This window comes from Hyla sarda, chromosome 3 (assembly GCF_029499605.1).
Source record: "Hyla sarda isolate aHylSar1 chromosome 3, aHylSar1.hap1, whole genome shotgun sequence".
Taxonomy (NCBI): domain Eukaryota; kingdom Metazoa; phylum Chordata; class Amphibia; order Anura; family Hylidae; genus Hyla; species Hyla sarda.
In genome coordinates, this window is record NC_079191.1 from 303,180,086 (window position 1) to 303,198,917 (window position 18,832).

Below are 18,832 nucleotides of genomic sequence, written 5' to 3' on the forward strand. Positions count from 1 at the left end.
GGTAGGGATTTTCTGGGGTTTGTTAGAAAAGGGACAGCTTTGTCTGTGCAGTGCCCTTATTAGGGCATTTGCTCCAACCAACTAGGGAGCATCTGGTTGGGAGGGAATTGGTTAACCCCTTGGGGACAGAGCCCATTATGACCCTAAGGACGGGAGCATTTTTTGCAAATCTGACCACTGTCACTTTAAGCATTAATAACTCTGGGATGCTTTTACTTATAAATTTGATTCCGAGATAATTTTTTTGTGACATATTCTACTTTATGTTAGTGGTAAATTTTCGTCGATACTAGCATCCTTTCTTGGTGAAAAATTCAAAAATTTCATGAAAAATGTGAAAATTTTGCATTTTTCTAACTTTGAAGCTCTCTGCTTATAAGGAATATGGATATTCCAAATAAATGATATATTGATTCACATATACGATATGTCTACTTTATGTTTGCATCATAAAATTGATGAGTTTTTACTTTTGGAAAACATCAGAGGGCTTCAAAGTTCAGCAGCAATTTTCCAATTTTTCGCAAAATTTTCAAAATCGGAATTTTTCAGGGACCAGTTCAGGTTTGAAGTGGATTTGAAGGGTCTTCTGGTTACAAATACCCCATAAATGACCCCATTATAAAAACTGCACCCCTCAAAGTATTCAAAAAGACATTCAGTAAGTGTTTTAACCCTTTAGGTGTTTCACAGGAATAGCAGCAAAGTGAAGGAGAAAATTCAAAATCTTCATTTTTTACACTGGCATGTTCTTGTAGACCCAGTGTTAGAATTTTTACAAGGGGTAAAAAGAAAAAAATCCTCTCAAAATTTGTAACCCAATTTCTCTCGAGTAAGAAAATACCTCATGTGTATGTCAAGTGTTCGGCGCGTGCACTAGAGGGCTCAGAAGCGAAGGAGCAACAATGGGATTTAGGAGAGTGAGTTTTTCTGAAATGGTTTTTGGGGGGCATGTCCCATTTAGGAAGCCCCTATGCTGCCAGGACAGCAAAACCCCCCAGATCGCACACTATTATGGAAACGACAACCCTCAAGGAACGTAACTAGTGGTATGGTGAGCCTTAACACCCCACAGGTTAAACAGATTTGTGAATTACTTCTATTTAAAAATCTTAATCCATCCAGTACTTATCAGCTGCTGTATAATACAGAGGAAGTTAATTTCTTTTTTAATTTCTTTTCTTTCTGTCCACGTGCTCTCTGCTGACACCTCTGTCCATGTCAGGAACTGTCCAGAGCAGGAACAATTCCCCATAGCAAACCTCTCCTGCTCTGGACAGTTCCTGACATGAACAGAGGTGTCAGCAGAGAGCACCATGGTCAGACAGTAAAGAAATTCAAAAAGAAAATAACTTCCTCTGTATTATACAGCAGCTGATGAATACTGGAAGGATTAAGATTTTTTTTTATAGAAGTAATTTACAAATCTGTTTAACTTTCTGGCACCAATTGATTCAAAAAAATGTTTTCTACAGGAGTAACCCTTTAAGGCATGGCTCACACATCATTTTTTCAGCTGCCTTTTGTAACAAAAATGGTAGTTTTTAGCCATCTTACAGCACACAAGGACATCTTTTGCCCGTTCTTAAATCCAATGGCTTGTAATGCGCACAGCCATTATTTCAGGTAAATACACTATTATTTTATTTATTTATTATTTTAGCAAAAGACAGCTGCAAAAAAAATATGCTTTTCAGAGTAAAGAAACTGTGCAGACACTTTGATGGAAAACATCATCCCAGCATTCTCAGATTGCAAATGAAAGTAAGGCTATGTTCACATGGTGGAATGTCTGCACATATAATTTTTGTGTAGTCATACTACTGACGACTGGCGCTAGGACTGCTCATAAATGCGCTGCCTCATTTCTGTGCGGACTCTGCAGAAAGAATAGACATGTGAACTCCAGAATGGGGATCTGCACAGCTCTGCAGAATCCTATTGAAATGAATATGACTCTGCTGCTGCGGAATGTCCGTGCAGAATTCTTGTGTGTGAACACACAGCCACACACAGATATGATTAAAGGAAAACTGTCAGCTTGCTCCCCCCGCACTAACAGCGGTACTGGCTGATAGTGCGAGGGACGTTGAACAGTTTGATGCTTACTTTGCCCAGATCCACCGGGCCGATATCTTTGTTTTCCCTATATGCTAATTAAGTGCTAACTGGCACAGGTGGCATTAACTGGCACTCTGACATCACCGCCGCCAGCCGCAGCGACGCCCAGCTCATCAATATTGATAGGAATATTGATGAGCTGGGCGGCACTGCGGCCGGCGGCCGCTGACGTCAGAGTGCCAGTTACCTCACCTGTGCCAGTTAGCATTTAATTAGCATATAGGGGAAAACGAAGATATCGCCCGAACGGCCCGGCGGATCAGGGCACAGTAAGCATCAAACTGATTAGCGTCCCCCGTACCAGCCAGTACCTTTAAAAAGGTATTTTAAAGTACTAGGGTTTGAGGCAGTTATTGTCATGCTTTACTCCTAGCTATATAAACATAAGAGAGTATATCACAAGCTCTGACCTACTCTCCACTGGGACAAAATTCAGTTTATTGTCATTTAATTTAATCTGGATACTTCTAATTTAGTTTGACTTAAAAGTTAAGATTGTCATGTTTTTATGACAGTTAACCTTCTTGGACCAACAAAGGTCATCATATACCCCACCCCCCAAACTAAAACCTTACAAAGTGTTTGTGAGCATTACCTTTCCCACTTTTATGTTTGTGTTGCTCATTCCGCTGAAGTCAGCATTTTTTCCAAGCAGATATGACACATTCAGACTCTCAAGAAGATCTTGAATATTGTATGAATGTTGTATTTTCAGTTTTGGTAAGGATAAATTTATATAAGTGTATCTGGAAAACAATAATAAGAAATAAAATAATAATTAGTTGCAGTAAAGGAACGGTTCTATGTTCTCCAACATTGGACACTAGTATTGAGTACTGCTGTCTTACTTTTTTGGTAAACTGTTCACCCATTTTACATATGTATCACGCTCCATGGAAGATTCTATGTTCTCAAGGGTGTTTCCGTTTATTGGCTGAACCAAGAGCAGGAAATCATTGTCAGTTAAGGAAATCTTTATTATTAACTGATTTGCAGTGTTATCTTCAATAAACTGAAATATTCCTGATACAGAAATCATAGGAACCATGACTCTCTTGTTTAGCTCAGTCCAGAAAGGTTGATGGTTTGGAATTAAGAAAGACTTTGCCACTTTACCTGTATTAAAAAATAAAACTTGTTAGCCTCTGTACTGAATTGTTTCATGTCATTATGATCATTGAACACTTCTCCCTTCCAGAATGTCCCTTTTCAGTTTATTCATGCAGCCATTTAGATTTTTTTTAAATATGTGCATATTGTTTTATAATGTAGCTGTGAGAAGTTGCAATATCGTGCAAATTGTTACTTTTAACAATTAAAAGACATAGAAAGTGTTTTTCATGCAAAAATGTGTGAAAAAAACAACAGTTTTTCATGAGAACAGGGGTTTTAAAAGGAGTAGTTCAGGGAGCTTAACTTTTTGGGCACTTATTCCCTATCCTCTGTACAGGGTGTTCATTTCGTAAGGTGGGTTAACTCAGTTCCTTTGACTAGCCGTTATGGGTAAAAATAAGGGATAAGATGTCTAGGGGCGGAGTACTCCTTTAAAGGACAACTGTAGTGGTACACTTTTATATATACAAAAAATACAAAAATAAACAAAATAAACTCATGCATACCTTCCTACGAGCCCCCGTTGGTCCGTCACAGGCCTCACGATACGGCAATGCTGACGTCATTCCACTTCCTGGGGATGCCACAAAGCTGTCGGCGTATCACCGGCCATAGCGATGTCCCTCCCCGGTCGGTGATAGGCTGAGCCCACTGTCATGTAAGGAGCTCTGGCCGGCTTCTTACATGACAGTGGGCTCAGCCTATCACAGGCCGGGGCAGGACATCGCTACGGCCAGTGATACGCCGACGGCTCTGCGGTGTCCCTGTCCCCAGTAAGTGGAATGACATCAGCACTGCCGGACCGTGAGGCCTGTGCTGGACCAACGGGGGCTCGTAGGAAGGTATGTATGAGTTTATTTAGTTAATTTTTGAGGCCCGGGCACGGGCATATATAAAAGTATACCACTACAGTTGTCCTTTAACCCCTTAAGGACCAGGCCATTTTACACCTTAAGGACAAGAGCGTTTTTTGCAATTCTGACCACTGTCACTTTAAACATTAATAACTCTGGAATGCTTTTAGTTATCATTCTGATTCTGAGATTGTTTTTTCGTGACATATTCTACTTTAACTTAGTGGTAACATTTTGTGGTAACTTGCATCCTTTCTTGGTGAAAAATCCCCAAATTTGATGAAAAAAATGAAAATTTTGCATTTTTCTAACTTTGAAGCTCTCTGCTTGTAAGGAAAATGGATATTCAAAATAAAACATTTTTGGGTTCACATATACAATATGTCTACTTTATGTTTGCATCATAAAATTTATGAGTTTTTACTTTTGGAAGACACCAGAGGGCTTCAAAGTTGAGCAGCAATTTGGAAATTTTTTCAAAAAATTTTCAAACTTGCTATTTTTCATGGACCAGTTCAGGTTTGAAGTGGGTTTGAAGGGTCTTCATATTAGAAATACCCCATAAATGACCCCATTATAAAAACTACACCCCCAAAGTATTCAAAATGACATTCAATAAGTGTATTAACCCTTTAGGTGTTTCACAGGAATAGCAGAAAAGTGAAGGAGAAAATTCACAATCTTCATTTTTTACACTCGCATGTTCTTGTAGACCCAATTTTTGAATTTTTGCAAGGGGTAAAAAGGAGAAAATTATTACTTGTATTTGAAACCCAATTTCTCTCGAGTAAGCACATACCTCATATGTCTATGTTAATTGTTCGGCGGGCGCAGTGGAGGGCTCAGAAGGGAAGGAGCGACAAATGGTTTTTGGGGGGCATGTCACCTTTAGGAAGCTCCTATGGTGCCAGGACAGCAAAAAAAAAAAAAAACATGGCATACCATTTTGGAAACTAGACCCCTCGGGGAACGTAACAAGGGGTAAAGTGAACCTTAATACCCCACAGGTGATTCACGACTTTTGCATATGTAAAAAAAAAAAATAATGTTTTACCTAAAATGCTTGGTTTCCCAAAAATGTTACATTTTTAAAAAGGATAATAGCAGAAAATACCCCCCAAAATTTGAAGCCCAATTTCTCCCGATTCAGAAAACACCCCATATGGGGGTGAAAAGTGTTCTGCTGGCGCACTACAGGTCTCAGAAGAGAAGGAGTCACATTTGGCTTTTTGAAAGCAAATTTTGCTCTGGGGGCATGCCGCATTTAGGAAGCCCCTATGGTGCCAGAACCGCAAAAAAAAACCACATGGCATACCATTTTGGAAACCAGACCCCTCGGGGAACGTAACAAGGGGAAAAGTGAACCTTAATACCCCACAGGTGATTCACGACTTTTGCATATGTAAAAAAAAAAAAAAATGTTTTACCTAAAATGCTTGGTTTCCCAAAATTTTTACATTTTTAAAAAGGGTAATAGCACAAAATACCCCCAAAATTTGAAGCCCAATTTCTCCCGATTCAGAAAACACCCCATATGGGGGTGAGAAGTGCTCTGCTGGCGCACTACAGGTCTCAGAAGAAAAGGAGTCACATTTGGCTTTTTGAAAGCAAATTTTGCTCTGGGGGCATGCCGCATTTAGGAAGCCCCTATGGTGCCAGAAGAGCAAAAAAATAAAAACACATGGCATACCATTTTGGAAACTAGACCCCTCGTGGAACGTAACAAGGGGTAATGTGAACCTTAATACCCTACAGGTGTTTCACGACTTTTGCATATGTAAAAAAAAAACATTTTTTTTTACCTAAAATGCTTGGTTTCCCAAAATGTTTACATTTTTTAAAAGGGTAATAGCAGAAAATACCCCCCAAAATTTGAAGCTCAATTTCTCCCGATTCAGAAAACACCCCATATGGGGGTGAGAAGTGCTCTGCTGGCGCACTACAGGTCTCAGAAGAGGAGGAGTCACATTTGGCTTTTTGAAAGCAAATTTTGCTCTGGGGGCATGCCGCATTTAGGAAGCCCCTATGGTGCCAGGACAGCCAAAAAAAAAACACATGGCATACTATTTTGGAAACTAGACCCCTCGGGGAACGTAACAAGGGGTAATGTGAACCTTAATACCCCACAGGTGATTCACAACTTTTGCATATGTAAAAAAAAAAAAAAAAAATTTTACCTAAAATGTTGGTTTCCCAAAAATTTTTCATTTTTAAAAAGGGTAATAGCAGAAAATACCCCCCAAAATTTGTAACACAATTTCTCCCGAGTACGGCGATACCCCATATGTGGCCCTAAACTGTTGCCTTGAAATACGACAGGGCTCCAAAATGAGAGCGCCATGCGCATTTGAGGCCTAAATTAGGGACTTGCATAGGGGTGGACATAGGGGTATTCTACGCCAGTGATTCCCAAACAGGGTGCCTCCAGCTGTTGTAAAAGTCCCAGCATGCCTGGACAGTCAGTGGCTGTCTGGTAATACTGGGAGTAGTTGTTTTGCAACAGCTGGAGGCTCCGTTTTGGAAACAGTGGCGTACCAGACGTTTTTCATTTTTAATGGGGAGGGGGGCTGTGTAGGGGAATGTGTATATGTAGTGTTTTTTACTTTTTATTTTATTTTGTGGTAGTGTAGTGTTTTTAGGGTACAGTCACACGGGCGGGGGGTTCACAGTAGTTTCTCGCTGGCAGTTTGAGCAGCGGCAGAAAATTTGCCGCAGCTCAAACTTGCAGCCGGATACTTACTGTAATCCTCCACCCATGTGAGTGTACCCTGTACATTCACATTGGGGGGGGGGGGACATCCAGCTGTTCCAAAACTACAACTCCCAGCATGTACGGTCTATCAGTGCATGCTGGGAGTTGTAGTTTTGCAACAGCTGGAGGCACACTGGTTGTGAAACACCGAGTTTGGCAACAAACTCGGTGTTTTGCAACCAGTGTGCCTTCAGCTGTTGCAAAAGCTACAACCCCCAGCATGTACGGACAGCGGAAGGGCATGCTGGGTGTTGTAGTTATGCAACAGTGGGAGGCATACTACTTTGGCTGGGGATGCTGGGGATTGTAGTTATGCAACTGCTGGAAACACACTGGTTTGCTACTTAACTCAGTGTGCCTTCAGCTGTTGCAAAACTACAACTCTCAGCAGTCACCGACAGCCAACGGGCATGCTGGGAGTTGTAGTTATGCAACCAGCAGATGCACCACTACAACTCCCAGCATGCACTTTAGCTGTTTGTGCAAGCTGGGAGTTGTAGTTACACAACAGCTGAAGGTACACTTTTCCATATAAAGAATGTGCCTCCAGCTGTTGCAAAACCATAAGTCCCAGCATGCCCATAAGGGAATGCTGGGAGTTGTGGTGGTCTGCCTCCTCCTGTTGCATAACTACAGCTCCCAGCATGCCCTTTTTGCATGCTGGGAGCTGTTGCTAAGCAACAGCAGGAGGCTGTCACTCACCTCCTGCTGCTGCTTGATCGCCGCACAGGTCAGTCCCGCCACCGCCGTCGCTCCTGGGGCCCCGATCCCAACATTAACGCCGGGGATCGGGGTCCCCAGCACCAGGGGTGCACGTCCCGCACCCGCTCACGTCCTCCGGAAGAGGGGCGGAGCGGGTGCGGGAGTGACACCCGCAGCAGGCGCCCTGATTGGTCGGCCGGTAATCCGGCCGACGAATCAGGGCGATCGTGAGGTGGCACCAGTGCCACCTCACCCCTGCAGGCTCTGGCTGTTCGGGGCCGTCTCTGACGGCCCCGATCAGCCAGTAATTCCGGGTCACTGGAGACCCGATTGACAAGGAATCGCCGCAGATCGCTGGACTGAATTGTCCAGCCATCTGCGGCCATCGCCGACATGGGGGGGCATAATGACCCCCCTGGGCGATATGCCGCGATGCCTGCTGAACGATTTCAGCAGGCATCGGGCACCGGCTCCCCTCCGGCTAGCGGCGGGGGGCCGGGAATGGACAGGACGTACTCCTACGTCCTCGGTCCTTAAGGACTCGGAAACAGGGGCGTAGGAGTACGTCCATTGTCCTTAAGGGGTTAAGGACCAGGCCATTTTTTGCAAATCTGACCTCTGTCACTTAATGGATTAATAACTCTGGGATGCTTTTACTTATCAGTCTGATTCTGAGATAGTTTTTTTTTGTGACGTATTCTACTTTAAGATAGTGGTAAATTTTCGTCAATACTTTAAATTTTATGATTTTTTTTTTTAAACTTAAAGGGGTTATCCAGGAAAAAAACTTTTTTTTTATATATCAACTGGCTTCAGAAAGTTAAACAGATTTGTAAATTACTTCTATAAAAAAATCTTAATCCTTTCAGTACATATAAGCTTCTGAAGTTAAGGTTGTTCTTTTCTGTCTAAGTTCTCTCCGATGACACATGTCTTGGGAACTGCCCAGTTTAGAAGCAAATCCCCATAGCGAACCTCTTCGAAACTGGGCGGTTTCCGAGACACGTGTCATCAGAGAGCACTTAGACCGAAAAGAACAACCTTAACTTCAGAAGCTCATAAGTACTGAAAGGATTAAGATTTTTTAATAGAAGTAATTAAAAATCTGTTTAACTTTCTGGAGCCAGTCGATATGCAAATTTTGCTGAAATGGTTTTTGGGAAGCATGTCACAATTTGGAAGGCCCCATGGTGCCAGAACTGGTGAACTAATGTGAAGATTATCTTTCTGTGGCCATGTGCTCTCCTCTGCAACAAGTACCAGCAAGAGTTAATGACTTACTTGAAAAACGCGGGAAAATGTCCTGCGCTGGTCCGCAACCCGACCCTGGGTGTGGATATCAAGTTGCCGTTCCGATGCCGAAGTGTTCGCCGGGGGACAGTAAGTCAGCGCTGCACTGATGACATCCTTCCGGCCGGCTGCCATTTTGTTGGAGCCTCTTATAAAAGAGACCGCGCGGCCAGCCCTCTCCAGTCCAGAACAGGCAGCAAGGAGTACAGAGATGGCGGAGCCCACCGAGACATGTGAGGAGAATCCTAAGATGGTGCAGAGTCAGCGGAAAGTCACCACGGCTGCAGTGCAACTATTCCAGGAACTCGCTGACTGCTTGCAGCAGTTGTTCCTTGGGGCCAAGGAGGCCTGCGACCTGCCCCCGCTACAAGAAGAAAGGGGAATCACCAGGGACACCAGCGACGACATCACCGGTGAGACTGTCCCCTCACAACAGGACATGGGGATCCTGGGCCGAGATTCCTACCGAAAGAATCCGACGTAAGTACACCGGCCGAAGCCGTCTTTTGTTCTTCCTCAAGCCCAGAGAGAGAGGTCCCCTTGTCTCAAGTAGTTCCAGCCAGTGCATGCCCGCGATCACCCCCCTCTCCCAAAAAGGTTGTTCGGCGACGTGCCTGTGCTCCTACAGTACATGCGGGACCACGTCCTTCCCCAGGTAGGGAGGTCCCATCCACCGGTCCCCACACCTGAGGCAGAAAGGGCGCCCAGGGAGGCTGAAATTACCGACATCATCGAAAAGTTAAGGGCCCAGCAGAGAGATGTATGGGCCGAAACGCCTCCCTTGTGAAGTCCAGGCAGAGCAACAGAGCGACACTAAAAAGCTGGAAGCTCTATATATTCGCATGCTGGACTATCCTCAAGAGGGTGAGCCACCCTTAGAGCACCGACGTGCCGCAGTTGTCAAATTTGATAAAGCCAGAGGCTTTGGTACCCTCCAGGACTGCCGGCATGAAGGGACCATATTAGTCAATAGAAGGGCCGTTCAGCGGGACTACCTGCCTAAAAGATACCACTCCCTAGAGCGAGGGGAGATTGTAGCGTACACCCAGAGTCTGCGGGGTGAATGGGCTGCAGCCATAACTATGCCCAAGAATCCAACACAGATACCCTTCACATACTTCCCATTGGACGACTGGGATGCAGATCCCCATGGAATCCGGCCGATGAGGTTACCTAACAGCCTGTGAAGAGGAAATGTACAAACAGCCCATCATGGATCCCAAGTACATGTCAAGGTCCAGTCCAGCGTCATCTGTAACAGAGAACGTGCCCAGGCCTACTCCCCCTGAGGAGGTGAGGCCTAATCAACCGGCACCAACGTATGTGCCTAGGCCTACTCCAGTCCTGGAGGTGTGGCCTAACCAGCAGGCACCGACTAATGTGCCATGGCCTACTCCACCCAAGGAGGTGAGGCCGAACCAACCGGCACCAACTGTAGTCCCAGAGGCCTTAGCCGCTGCCATTAATGTTGCTGTGAGCATGAACCCATCAGTGGCACAGTCCGGGCTCACAAATGTTTCTTGGGACACTACCGTAAATCCCATGAGGGAATCCCAACCTCGTGCTCCTCGCTATATGTCACAAAGTAGGAAGCACTCTGATAGGCTAGGTTGGGAGTCAAGAAAATCCTATTTCTGAAGTGTTATGCTCATCACTAACTGTGTGGTATTTTAGTACCCTCTTGTGTCACAGATTTTTTCCAGTTTTGTAACCGTTCAAGATAAAGTGCCTGGCAGGACTATGCCAAGAAGTTCTCCTGTTTTCAACGTAACACCTTCATAAGTTTGTGCCCGGCCCCTGTCCGAGAGACTCCTTGCCTGAAGAGATTCTAGTAAGTTTTTACCCGGCATCCGGCATAGCCGTGTTTTCCTTCAGGACTCTATAATTAGAGATGAGCGAATCAAACTTGACTAACCCGAATACGTTACGAATTTCATGAAAAATTAGATTTGCAACGAATATCGCCGCGATTCTATCGCACAAATCGCTTCATTAAACTCCATTTTACAGCCTTCCAGGCTATTGTAGAGCTAAGATGGCGGATTCACATGTGAGTACATGGGGCAGGGGATTATGGGAGGGCGGGAAACAGCGGCGGGAATGAAGGTAGGCGGGCTGACCCTGAACCACATGTGAGATGCAGCCTATCAGTATTCACTGACCCCTGTGATGTCACAACCCCTATATAATCGGCGGCCATCTTGCCTCTCTTCATTTCATCTATGCACTCAGATGGAGAGGACGGGACTGTGTGTGTGTGAATAGCTCATACCACAGCGTTACACTGCAACTGCTAGTCACATCAGCATTAGGGAAAGGCAGGAGTGCAGAGTGCTTTGCTGTAACACTGAGAAGGATCATTGATTGCTAAACCTCCTATTCACGTTATTGAGCATTGCAGCAGAGAGGGGCAGATAGCTGTCAGCTGCCTCATACAGATCTCCAAGCTGCCTGAACTGTCTGAAGTATCTTATCTCCTCATTTTTCAGCCCAATTGAGTTTTTTTTGCTCCACAAATCTTCTGCTGCTCAGAACTGTGTGACAGAGTGCAATTTAGGGTTTAATCCCTGGATTTTTTTTTTGGGTGGTGCTGCACTGTTGGGTCCTGCTGCTGTTCAGAAATAAGTCATATTAGTGAGGACTTTAGTGCCTTTTTACCATTTTTCACCTGTTACTCTGTCTCTGTGCTAAATTCAGTGTTATACCACACGTTATACACCTGCTGGTGTATTAAAGAAATTTTTTTTTTCCTGAGTACAAATACGCTTTTTCAGTGGCCTTATCATTGCAAAGGGCCTACATACAAGCAAATAGCGTACCATATACCACCTTTTTTTCTGTCTCTGTGCTAAATTCAGTGTTATACCACACGTTATACACCTGCCGGTGTATTAAAGAAAAAAAAGGTTTTCCTGAGTACAAATACGCTTTTTCAGTGGCCTTATCATTGCAAAGGGCCTACATACAAGCAAATAGCGTACCATATACCACCTTTTTTTCTGTCTCTGGTATAACACTGAATTTAGAACAGAGACAGAAAAAAGGTGGTATATGGTACGCTATTTGCTTGTATTTAGGCCCTTTGCAATGATAAGGCCACTGTTAAGCGTATTTGTACTCAGGAAAAAAAAGTTTTTCTTTAATACACCGGCAGGTGTATAACGTGTGGTATAACACTGAATTTAGCACACACATTATACACCTGCCGGTGTATTAAAGAAAAACTTTTTTTTCCTGAGTACAAATACGCTTAACAGTGGCCTTATCATTGCAAAGGACCTAAATACAAGCAAATAGCATACCATATACTACCTTTTTTTCTGTCTCTGTGCTAAATTAAGTGTAATACCACACGTTATACACCTGCCGGTGTATTAAAGAAAAAAAAGGTTTTCCTGCGTAAAAATACGCTTAACAGTGGCCTTATCATTGCAAAGGGCCTAAATTCAAGCAAATAGCGTACCATATACCACCTTTTTTTCTGTCTCTGTGCTAAATTAAGTGTTATACCACACGTTATACTCCTGCCGGTGTATTAAAGAAAAAAAAAAGTTTTTCCTGCGTACAAATACGCTTAACAGTGCACTCATCATTGCAAAGGGCATACATACAACAAAGGAGTGTACTATTTAGTAACTGTTATTCTGTCTAGGGCCTATATACTTTGAAAGGACAGCCGTAAGTAATCGCCTGCTGCTGTTCTATACCCTCATAAATGCACTACGTATGTCAGGCAGGGAAGTGCCGGGACGTGCACAGAGAAGGGGCAGAGGCCTACATACGTCAGGCAGAGTTGGCAGCAGAATTGGGGCGAGTGGCAGCAGGAGTCGCAGCAATAGGCCTGAGCTCCCGTTAACACCCAGCGGTCGTGTCGTCGACCCATCTCTCCTCGTCAATTGGTTTGCACACTCATCCCCATCATCACAAGCGACATCTGACAACCCCAGTCAAGAGTCGGTGGGTTCCTCAGACACAACCCTCAGTTGGCATGGCCCAGGAGCAGTCCCCATAATCCCATTGCCTTTGTCCTATGCTGTTCCCTCTGCCAAAGAAGTATCTCATGCTTTGGGTTCAGCTCCACTATTTAGCGAGGACGATGTAATAGAGGACAGTCAGCATCTAATGGACAGCCAATAATGTGAGGAGACATGCGTCCCTTGCTCCGCAAGGCGGGCAAGTAGTGATGCGGAGAGTGACGTGGGAGGCGGTGTTTCAATTGTTCAGGGTCCTGAGGCAGACACTGTTGTGGAACATGAGGAGGACATCAGTGACGTGCACACATCTTTTGATGATGATGAAGCCGATCGCAATTGGGAGCCGGGTGCAGAAGCCGGGGCTTCATCATCATCAGGAGAAGAGATTTGCTCTTTGTCTATGAGGCAGCAAGGCGGTAGCACGGTTGGCAATCAGCGTGGTGGTGGCAGTAGTGGAAATTCAGGAGCCAAACTTGCCAGGGGGAGACCACCTGCTTCGCGGCAAGCTACCATTCAGGGAGGTAGTGGAACAGGGGTTCCTGGAGACGGCGCCAATAGCAGTGAAATAGTGCGAACTGCGTGTGGGAAAATCAGCTACTCTGCGGTGTGGTTGTTCTTCATAAAGAATCCGGAGGACCTTAGCGTAGTCACATGCAAAATCTGTCGGCAGAAAGTGAAGCGTGGCCAGGGTCCCAATCTCGGCACCACGGCCCTGCGTCAACACATGATTCGCCACCATTAAGCGGCCTGGGATAACCGTGGCTCCAAGGTAGTGGTCCAGCCTGCCACATCATGCAGTGGCCATCCGCTCTCTCCGTCATCCAGCCAAGGCTCCACCACCTCAGCCGAAGGGAGCATTGTGTCAAACCCTCCTTCTTGCGCTCCTGCTTCTTCAGGTCACACCGCTTCCTCCTCCACACTCTGGCTTCCAGGCAGTTGGTCCTTTTACAGTGTGCGCCTCCTCCTCCTCCCCTGTGTCCTCGGCCTCCACTGCACGTCCAAATCTCGGTGGCCCTTTATCGTACCACGTGTGTAGGGCACAGCGGTGTCAAGCCGTCTTTCACATGGTTTGCCTTGGCGAACGGAGTCACACAGGGGAGGAACTGCTAAAGTTCATTAGGGAAGAAATCCGAGTATGGCTTACTCCACGAAATCTGGAAATGGGAACCATGGTGACCGACAATGGGAAGAACATTGTGGCCGCGCTGCGACAAGGAAGTGTGAACCATTCGCCCTGCATGGCACACGTGTGGAATCTGGTTGTCAAGAAGTTCATCAAGTCTTCACCCCATTTGCAAGACGTCCTGACAATGGCAAGGAAACTGTGCATGCACTTCAGCCACTCGTACACCGCCAAGCACACTTTGCTTGAGCTGCAGCGTCAGAACGGTATCCGACAACATAGTCTCATTTGTGACGTTGCCACACGTTGGAATTCCACCCTCCATATGTTGGACAGACTATACGAACAAAGAAAAGCCATCACAGATTTTTTGATGATACAAGCAGATAGGAGTACTCCCCTGTGTAACTTCAATGTGAACGAGTGGCAGCTCATACGTGACACCTGCCGTTTGCTGAGGCCCTTTGAGGAAGGAACATTTTTTGTTAGTCACTCGAATTACGCCATGAACAACGTAATTCCACTCCTACATTTACTCCAAAAAATAATTGAAAACATGGCTGGTCACGGCAATGGAGATGTTGCGCCTACATCAGAAGGCTACATGAGTCCTGTGGGGGATGACCTGGAGGAGGATGATGAGGGGCAGAGAGGAGCACAGTTTACGGTGGATGAGATGGCCGGTGTTTCTGGTCATTGGACAGGAGAGGAGGAGGAGGAGCAGCCAGAGGAGCTGGAGGGTTATTACGAGGGAGGCGAGACAGAGGACCCAGACACACCGTGGCAGAATGCAGTGAAGATGGAGGCAGGTAGTCCCAGCGAGTCACTGTCACAAATGGCATGATGCATGCTGAGTTGCTTGCGTAGTGACCCCCGAATTGTCAAAATTCATCAGCGCGATGACTTCTGGATCTCCACCTTATTAGACCCTCGCTACCGGCCCAGAATGGGGGCCTTTTTTACACCCACTGAGAGGGAGGACAAACTGACCTACTTCAGGGAGCTTCAACGTTTGACTCGGGGGGCCCTCTGCACTCACCTTCCACTGCCACGGCTGCTGGGGAGGGGAGGGTTGGCAGGGGCAGTACCGGCTCAATCAGCAGCAGCCTGAGTCTACAGTCGCTGATGAGTAGCTTCCTTCAGCCACATAGTGAAGCTACTCATCAGCAGCAGGTGGACATGGAGCAGGACCTGAACCAGCAGGTGGTGGCTTACCTCGACATGACCCTGCCAACAACCGTTGAAGATCCGCTGGACTTCTGGGCAGCCTAATTCGATTTATGGCCGCAACTAGCGGAGTTTGCCCTGGAAAAGCTGTCCTGCCCGGCCAGTAGTGTGCCATCAGAGCGGGTGTTTAGTGCGGCCGGGGCATTAGTCACCCCAAGGCGAACTCGTCTGTCCACTAAAAATGTGGAGAGACTGACGTTTGTCAAGATGAATCAAGGATGGATCAGCCAGGATTTCCAGCCACCAATGACAGGTGGGTCTGAGTAAATTGACCATGCTCCTACAACAAAATTTTCTCTATTGTGGTTGGTTATGAAACCCTCTGGGGCAGACCTGGGCATTGTACGGCCCGCTTGCCACATACGGCCCTTTGATTGGCTCTGATCGGCCCACGCTGATTGGGGGACAACTATGCTGCCTAATCTGGGGGACAACTATGCTCCTTATCTGGGGGACATCTATGCTGCCTAATCTGGGTGACAGCTATGCTGCCTAATCTGGGGGACAACTATGCTCCTAATCTGGAGGACATCTATGCTGCCTAATCTGGGGGACAAGTATGCTCCTAATCTGGGGGACATCTATGCTGCCTAATCTGGGTGACATCTATGCTGCCTAATCTGGGGGACAACTATGCTCCTAATCTGGGGGACATCTATGCTGCCTAATCTGGGGGACAAGTATGCTCCTAATCTGGGGGACATCTATGCTGCCTAATCTGGGTGACATCTATGCTGCCTAATCTGGGGGACAACTATGCTCCTAATCTGGGGGACATCTATGCTGCCTAATCTGGGTGACATCTTTGCTGCCTAATCTGGGGGACAACTATGCTCCTAATCTGGGGGACATCTATGCTGCCTAATCTGGGGAACAAGTATGCTCCTAATCTGGGTGACATCTATGCTGCCTACTCTGGGGGACAAGTATGCTCCTAATCTGGGGGACATCTATGCTGCCTAATCTGGGTGGCATCTATGCTGCCTAATCTGGGGGACATCTACCCTGCTTAATCTGGGGGACAACTATGCTCCTAATTTGGGGAAAACTGATGCTTCTGGCCTTGGGCCTATAATTTTTTGAAGTTTAGCAGTAGCTAAATACATGCTTAATGCAAATGTCAACATTGATCTTTAAATGTAAGGTGTTATGAAACCCTCTTGGGTACTGCGAATGACTGCTCCAGACTCATTCTGTGTCTTTCACAAACTACTTGCCTCCCTGGTGCCTCAGGCCTTGGGCCTATAATTTTTTGAAGTTTTGCAGTAGCTAAATACATGCTAAATGCAAATGTAAACATTGATCTTTAAATGTAAGGGGTTATGAAAACCTCTTTAGTACTGCAAATGCATGCTCCAGACTCATTCTGTGTCTTTCAGGAACTACTAACCTCCCTGGTGCCTCTGGCCTTGGCCCTTAAATTTTTGGATGTTTAGCAGTAGCTAAATATATGCTTAATGCAAATTTCAACAATGATCGTTAAATTCTCGGCGCTCTGCCAGGGCCTTCTCCTACCCCGCCTGGGCCAATCCGAGGACCTCACTAACCAACTCACTAACTAATCCAATCGCTTATAGCGACGGGCGGTGTGTACAAAGGGCAGGGACTTAATAAACGCCAGTTTATGACCTTCACTTACTGGTAATTCCTTGTTTTAAGATTAAATAATTGCAATCACAGATCCCTATCACGAACTGGTTTCAGCGTGCAACACGCACCTGTCCTTAAAAGATAGAGACACGCTAATCCGTTCAGTGGAGCGCTAGTGCGGCCCAGGACATCTGAGGCCATAACACACCTGTTATTGCTCGATCTCGCAATTGATCGGGCAAGGTAAGGGGTTATTAAAGCCTCTTGGAGCAAAAGACTTGATGTCCAGCGAGGTTGGATGCAAAACAGGATTTCTTTATTGAGGACACATGGTCAGCACATAAAGCCAACGCGTTTCGGGTCAGGCAGGACCCTTAATCATGGCATAACAAAGTTACAAAAACATCAAGTTTAAATAAGAATATCTATGGTCACATGTAGAGTGACATCATTACAATAAAATAGTAACATAAAAAATCTGGACCGGAGTGGACTGCACCAACGTGGGTAAGTCAAGAGAACACACAGAAAGACTGGAAAAAAACTCTGTATATATGTGTATATGGCTACTGGGGTGAAAGTTTTAATCGTAACTGTCCTATATCAACTAATATCACCAGGAGATGACATATATACCCCCCCAAAAAATATAAACTGTATATTGTATATTGAAAAAGAGGAAGGGGAAAGGGAGGGGGAAAAAAATAATCAATAAATAAATAAAAATAAATAAATACATAAAAAGAGGGGGGGGGGAAGTATATAGAAAGAAGACTGCCCAGCAGGGAAACCAAAAGGAAGGGAAAAATGATATGAGCGACTAATAAGTGAGAATAAGATCATGTCTGAGATTCATCCCAGATGGTTCTCTAGTATCAAGCAAAAAAATCCAATAAGATTCCCTGTTGAGCAGTCTTCTCCGCAAATCACCACCTCTGATATTGTTTCTAACCCTTTCAATCACATTAATTTTTAGTGAGGTCACATCTCCCTCATGTTTGTCTCTGAAATGCTTTGACAGAGATGATATATTAAACTGGTTGTTCTTAGCATCAGCTATATGCCGCCGTATTCTGACTTTTAGGGCATTAGACGTTCAGCCCACATACTGACATTGGCAGCTACAGCAAGATGCTAAGTAAACTACAGAGGTGGTATTGCAGTTAGCATATGTTTTTTTAGAAAATTGTTGGCCGGTAGAGAAGGAGCTGAAGGTGTTAGAGATCGCTATGTGTGAACATGTGATACACTGGGTATGCCCGCATTTCCACGTACCTGGATGTGTGAGCCAGGCAGAAACGCTTGGACTCTTGTCTGAGGTAAGGAAAAGGCTGGGAGATAACTTGGAACCCAGGGAGGGACCTCGTCTAGATACCACCCTGATCCTGGATTTGTCAAAACCGTGTAGGGCATTGTCACTTTCCAGGATCGGTAGGTATTTTTGCAAAATGTTACTGATAACCCCAAATTGTTTACTGTAGCTGGTAACACAAATAGGTAATTTGTTTTTATTTTATGAAAGCCTCTTGGGTACTGCTGAGGCCTACTCCTGACTGCTCCTGGGCAATGTATGGGGTAATTAAACACTCTTGGGTAGTGTTATTGTTAAATTTACTGGTAATTTTATCAGTAATAAAATAGAATTTTGTAGAATGCTAACCGTTACACAACGGAACGCTTGTTGCGTGTGATTTTTTTAATGAAAAAAAATAAATAGATGGAGAGGGATTAACTCTGCTTAATCATTTTTGGCGATTAGAATCCTTTTGTCATCTGATTTTTTTGGAGACAGATGCGCTTACACACATGTAATAATTTTTTGAACCAAATTTAAAACATTGTGTGGTTTATTATTTTTGAGAAGAATGTCTTTGGGTGGTCCATCGTCCTGCATTATAGAGTCTTCTGAACTGCTGTATATGCGCTTGTTTTAAAAAAAAAAAAAAAAAAGGTATTTTGTCAGACAATTTCGATAAAATTTTGCGCTTGTTTGGCGTGGATTGTGAAGCCCAGGTGACGGGTGTGTAGTGTGTACTCGTGCATCAGTCAACTCCAGTCTGTGTCCATTAGGCAATATATGGGTTAC

At 45.1% G+C, this 18,832-nt stretch overlaps 1 protein-coding gene across 1 annotated transcript in view; it reads right to left on the reverse strand.

Annotated features, from left to right (window-relative positions):
- The window catches only part of AGT (angiotensinogen), a 181,274-nt gene that overhangs the window by 45,646 nt on the left and 116,796 nt on the right, over positions 1-18,832 (reverse strand). Inside the window, exons 3-4 of the mRNA XM_056566968.1 lie at positions 2,970-3,237; positions 2,717-2,867 (exon numbers count right to left, since the gene is read on the reverse strand). Coding sequence (XP_056422943.1) covers positions 2,717-2,867; positions 2,970-3,237 — 419 coding nt within the window. The remainder of the gene's footprint in view (positions 1-2,716; positions 2,868-2,969; positions 3,238-18,832) is intronic.